At 44.4% G+C, this 6122-nt stretch overlaps 1 protein-coding gene across 1 annotated transcript; it reads right to left on the reverse strand.

Annotated features, from left to right (window-relative positions):
* Positions 1-4272: 4272 nt before the first annotated feature.
* MRPL17 (mitochondrial ribosomal protein L17) lies at positions 4273-5788 on the reverse strand. The gene is made up of 3 exons (XM_063094783.1): positions 5564-5788; positions 5192-5260; positions 4273-4841 (listed from the first exon to the last, which is right to left on the reverse strand). The coding sequence occupies exons 1-3, from the start codon at positions 5735-5737 to the stop codon at positions 4554-4556; spliced, it is 531 nt and encodes a 176-aa protein (XP_062950853.1). The 5' UTR covers positions 5738-5788; the 3' UTR covers positions 4273-4553.
* Positions 5789-6122: the final 334 nt, after the last annotated feature.

Raw genomic sequence — 6122 nt, forward strand, 5'->3', positions numbered from 1 at the left:
AAAAAAAAAAAAAGATATCTGCACTCCCATGTTCACTGTAACATTATTCACAATAGCTAAGGTATTGAAACAACCTGTTTGTGAACACATGAATGGAGAATGAGGAGAATGTGGTATATATACACAAAGGAATTTTATTCAGCCATAAAAGAAAGAAAATCTTGCCATTTGCAACAACACAGATGAACCTGGAGGACATTATGCTAAGTGAAATAAGTCATAGACACAAAAAGGCACTTATGTGAGTATGTGGAACCTAAAAAAGTCAAACTCATAGAAACGCAGAGTAGAATAATAGTTGCCAGTGGCTAAGGGGTGGGGGAAACGGGGAGATGTTGATCAAAGGGTCCAAACTTTCAGGTATAAGATAAACAAGTTCTGGGGATCTAATATGCAGCATGGGTGGTGATAGATTTGCTAACTAAAAAAAAAAAAAAAGAAAAGAAAAAAAATTGGACCAATGGAATAATGCTAGCTTTACCTGAGGAATTCAGTGAATACTTCCCAAAGAGGCACCATTTCAGCTTTTGGCTAAGGGTTGGAAAATGTGTAGGTGCTTTGTTTGTGGATTGGTTATATTCTAGGAAATTGGAACATGAATGTGTAGGAAATGAATTAGACATACACTTACATTCCTGACCATCATGATTAGTATGTAAGTCCCTGGAGAGGAAGGAGACCATTTCTTTTGTATTGGTATTCTCAGCAGTGTAGCTTAGCCTGTCCCTGCACTTAGTACCATGTTTATTGTTTTATAAAGCTTAGCCAGTGAGTTGAATAAGGCATGGACATAGATCACTCCTCCGCCCTTCACAAAGATATATTGAGCACCAATTGTGTATCAGGCCTTATGGTAGAGTCATTAAGAAGAATAAGTCCCTGGCTTCAGAAGCTTGGTTGAATGAAGGAATCAGTTAAGTAGACAGGCAACCATAGTAGTGTGAGGAATGCTTTAATAGGTGTATGCCCACTGGGCTATAACAGCACACAGGAGGGGATGTAACCCCATTGAGAGGGTGATATAGAGACTAGAGAAGGCCTTGAAAAAGCAACTTCTGAGCAGAGATTTGAATGACAAGCAGGAACTGACTTGAAAGAGGGCAAGCACCATAGTAGAGGGAACATCATGTACATAGTTATGATATATTCAAAGAATAACAAATAATTTCCTATGAAGGGTGGCAACAAATAATGGTATGAGAGGAGGCTGAGAAGTGGCTGGGATCAGGCCATAGAGGGTCTTTGTGTCATGAAATGTTTGGATTTTTGCCAGTGAAGGCAGTGGTTAGACACTGGAATGCTAGTTGAGATCAGTGTTGTTCAAAGAGAAGGTTGTCATCCATTAGTGAGTTGTAAAATCAGTTTAGTGACTTCAGACCAACATTTTTAAAAATTGAACTAGAAAAGAGTAGAAAATATTAGTGTGCATTGTATTTGTAAAGGTAAATGTTTTGTGAAGCTCGTTTCATTTGTTTGTGAATTATTGTCCTGATGTAATGTTTTGTTTGTTGGTGATAGAAAAAAATTTTTTTGAGAAACACTAAAGGTTCAATAATACATTAATGTATTATCAATTATCAATTAATGTATTAATGTACTTTTGGTATCAATAAATGGAAAACCCAGGCTTAAATGGTAATAATCACTAAAAATTATTATAACTAGAATTTCATGGTTTGGGAGTTCTAGGTACTATAATTTCCTTTAGGTATTCTAATCTGCCATACTCAGTATCATCATCAGCCTAAAGCCAGTTCCCCAGTGTCACTCAGAATAACATGCCAACTTACTCTTATGCAGCAGAATAGAGCCTGGATTCTCACTGCTTCAAATTTGTTTGGGCCTGTCCATCCTGAACCCATCAATAACAAGGGGATGGAAATATCATAACTGCCTAATCTGGGGTAGATGTTTGACAACCAATCCACCATAAGGAACTGTGATGCAATGTGGTAATTTCAGGGTATTATGAAAACACTGCAGAGGCATCCAGGTTGACAACTGATGAACTTAGGTGTGAGGACAGTCAGAGGAGCCACCCAGGAGAGGTAAAAGGAGAGGGCTGTCTGGGTGGTAGGGACTGCATGAACAAAAGGTGGTAAGGGGAGCTGTGCACAGGGAAACAACCAAAATAAGGACTTCTATGCTCTAGAGCAAAATACTAGAGTCAAGGGTAGTATCTGAGTAGTGAGCAGATGCCTGGTCAGAGAGGAGTCATGGTAAAGATTCTGGACTCTCCCATAAGAAGTGAGCGATTGAAGATCATCTGCAGGGAATTAAGATGATCAGATTCCTATCACTACAGCTTCAGTGTGGAGGAAGGCAGGTTAGGAGGCTGCTGAAGTAATCCAGGATAGAGATGTCAGATTAGGGAGAGAGGTGACTGCAGAATTGAGACACATTATGGAAATAAAATTAATATGGCTTGTTAATTCCAGTGTAGGTGAGTGTAAGGAAACAGTCCCTGGCTTTTCTAGTCACATTTCCTCTGGATATTGGGTTTACACTGTTATTTCTTCAGGCTAGAGTAAACTCGTTACCTTTTGAGAACGGAGTTGGCATTACCTTGTCAACCTTACTGTAAAGAAACAGAGCCCAAGATGGAGAACCTCTGAAAGAGGTCCAAGGGAATTCGTTTTTCTGGGCTTCTCTTTTGCATTTGAAATTTATTAAAGAGGTGCCTAGATAGACTTAAGGGCACATTCCACCAACCGAGGTAAAAAGTTATCATTTATAGGCCAGGTTAGTAAAATTCCTGATACACTGTTTATTTTTCTTATGTTATCTCTGGGCCTTTAGAAAATATTCTAGCACTTGTTGCATACTCTTATTTGGACCAAAATATTAAAGGGGTCTTCTGAGGCCATTGTGACAGTGGCCCATTAGATTGTGAGCTTCTTGGTAGCAGAGGTTGTTTCTTCTCATCTCTCTATCCTTTGTATCTAATCCAGGGCCTGACATATGGAAACATTTGCTAAGTATTTTATCCCTGGTGCCTAAAATGCTGCTGAGGACTAGCAAATGCTTAATAAGCACTTAGAGAACTACTGAGAGCCCCAAAGGGAGATATATTTCTGGGGAACAAGAGGAAAAGCTACGGGAATCCAGCCACAACCCACGTGTTCCCAATACTTAAACTGCTTTTTTTTTTCATGTCTAACTGGGGTGAATGTTCACGCTAAGACAGAAAGAGGGGTGCATTTTGGGGGAGCATTCAGAGTTGTAGGTTTATCTGATAAATGTTTTGAGTGTCTACCATATGTCACTCAAAATGTAATGTAAGAAAGAACTTTCTAGCAGTAGTGTGAAAAATAAAGTGAAATGCAGGGAAAGAGATGGAGAGCCTTACTGGGAACAGTTTCAGACTAGGGCAGTTACAGTGAAATAGCACCAGAATTGTTCTGTCTCTGAAGCTCATGTCTATTTGCTAGACCAGTAACCCCTCCACCCTCACCTTTATTATCTTAATGGTTGGGTTCAGTGGGCCAAACACACTTTGAAGGTACAGCCTAAGATAAAATCTCTTCTTCCCACTCTACTGGCAACTGTCAGGCCCTGTTATCAAGTGTTCAGGTCAAAGGTGATGGCTCCTTTCCAAGTCTTTCCATGACTACCATCTAGTCAAGCCTTCAGCCTAAAAGATGGGCAGCCTGACTGGGTCAAGCCTGGCTTCACAGTAATTACTGGATATAAAGGAGTTCCCTGCTTTTCACATGCCCTGGCCATTCTGAAGCCAGATTTCCCTTTTCTGAGTTCCCAGAGGGACTCAGATTTGACAACAATAAAAACTTTCAGAAAATTCCCAGATGGTTTAACTTCCTAAACCTCCTCTCATTTCAACCCTCTCCTTTACCCCTCCCTGCACCAAGAGGAAGGAGTTTATTCTGGAGTCCAACATCCTGTTGAATGTCTCCATGCCATTGGTCAGGGTGGTGGTACATCTGAATGCTTAGGTCCTCCCCTCCAAGGCTCATTAGGGCTTGAGGGGAGCACATGAAGGTAATGTGTGATCCTGCTTAGAAAAAGAGGAATGGTTTCAGAGTCCTCTGGAGGTTCCTAAGGTACTGATTATTTTAAAGAACTTTCACTTGCCCACTGTCAGGAAGTAAACTTTCTCTATGAAATCCCAGGGTCTCAATCTCCATGCTGGATATCAAAATACAATCACTTTCAGGTGCTGGTCTGGAATTACAGGATACATGCCCCATCTAAACTGGCATTAAGAAAAACAAAACTGTACTATCCAAACAAAACCCATGTCTCAGAACCACAAACATAAGCCATGAATTTACTATCCCAGGTAGACTGAGCATTTGGATGGTTCTTATTCTCCAGAAATACCAGGGGGAGAAAAAAACAATTTTTATAAGTATTCATATAAGGAATTTTATCTATTGTGCAAAGACAGGGCCATTAAGATCCCCAGAGGATTCTGGGCCCCATTAAGACTGTCCATTTTACAACTCTAGCTCCAGTTTTTCTCAGATATTAAAAGCGCTCCAAAGGTCTGTGATCATGAGTACTGAAGAGGGCCATAGACCCTTCAGCTCCATTTAAATCCCTGGTGGTTGAGCTGTGTGGGAGCTGTGGATGCTTGCTTCCTGGTTCTGGCTGAGGTCCTGCCGAAGTCCCTGCAGTAGCTGGTTTAGGAGTGTAAGGTTGCTGTCTCTGCGAGGCAGAGGCAGGGGTGGAAGGCAGTTCCCTTTATACTCAATCACTGCCATCTTGGCTCGATCCTGCTCACTCCGATTTGGGATCTGCAGCATTCTCGTGTAGCCCCCATTTTGACCGTGGTACCGAGGTGCTAGTACTTGAAACAGCTTTGGGATCAAGTCCTTCTCCTAGAGGGAGAGTAATCCAGGTGAGAACAGAGTCAGGCACAACAAAACTGCAGAGGCATCTAACCTTCAGCCACTCTCAAAAGTAGAGTCCAAACACACACACAGACCTCCTCCCCCACCTCAACTTGGTGAAGTCAGGGAAGTTCCACAGAGTGTCATTTAAAGCAGCTGTGCAGACTCATATTCACTTCGTGTTCAATTACAGGCCCGTGTTTCTAATTCAGTTCACAATACTGGTCCGTAAGTGAATGCCCTAGCTTAATTCTGCTCAGCTCCCCTTTCTCCAACAATCCCCTTCCCGAACCACTGAGCAAAGGGTGCGATTTGGAAGATAAAAAGGTCGCACTCACCGTAAGCCAGAAGTCAGCCATGCGCATGGCTCGCTCGTTGGTGTGTCCTAACTTTCCATAGTCGATGAGCTGTGGGGATATAACATCACGGATACAAACAGAGGAAGAATCTAGGGGCCAGTCCTATTCCGCTAATGCCGTACCATTTTTCTACTAACAAAGCATCTCTGTAAATTCAGGCCACCCCAACTCCGCAGCTCTAACCAGTTTTCCATTTGAGGCGCCGGAGGAGTGGGCTCAGCTCAGGGTACTAGGCACTCAGACTTTGGGAAGGGTTTGTCAAGGTGGTTCCACTGCCCTTCCAAATCTAGTCGGGCCCTGCCCCCTCAGACCAGACCCGTGAGGTGGGCAAGAGGGCCCCGCCCGTCTCACCTTCTCGGCGTAGCCTCTCATCTCGTCCACGCGCGCCCATGGCGCCTCGATGCGTTCGTGTCGTACCAGTCCCGTGAGCAAGTTCCGCAAGAGGTGGATGCGGGACTCGGGACCAAGGCCCAGGCGGCGGAATTCGCGGCCATGGGAGATGGCAGCAGGGACCGACAGCCTCATGTTCCTAGCTTTCCCCCCCTCCCCTTGGAGGCCGGAACTGGAAACTCGCGCGGGAAGACGAGAGGGAATTTCAGGGGACGCATGCGCCGTAGTTCGGTGCGTGGTGGACGTGTTTGCGCATGAGTATCAGAGGCTGCCTCGTTGGCAATCTGGGGGCGGACGAGGGAGGGGTGTGACCGTTACCAGAGGCGGCGGCATGGGACGGCGTCAGGCACCGCAGGCGCCCCATGGCACGCCGAGGAACGTGGCGCCCCCTAGTGTGTGATAAGCCGGCCGTCGGGTTTCTCTTGTGCTGCGTCAGCTGAGTTGAGGCCCTTATTGCGATGGGACGCTCCACCGCGGAGCCTGCTGGGAAAGTGAGTATCTGAGAGGAAAGGCGTCTACA

The sequence above is a fragment of the Cynocephalus volans genome, chromosome 4 (assembly GCF_027409185.1).
Source record: "Cynocephalus volans isolate mCynVol1 chromosome 4, mCynVol1.pri, whole genome shotgun sequence".
Classification (NCBI taxonomy): Eukaryota; Metazoa; Chordata; class Mammalia; order Dermoptera; family Cynocephalidae; genus Cynocephalus; species Cynocephalus volans.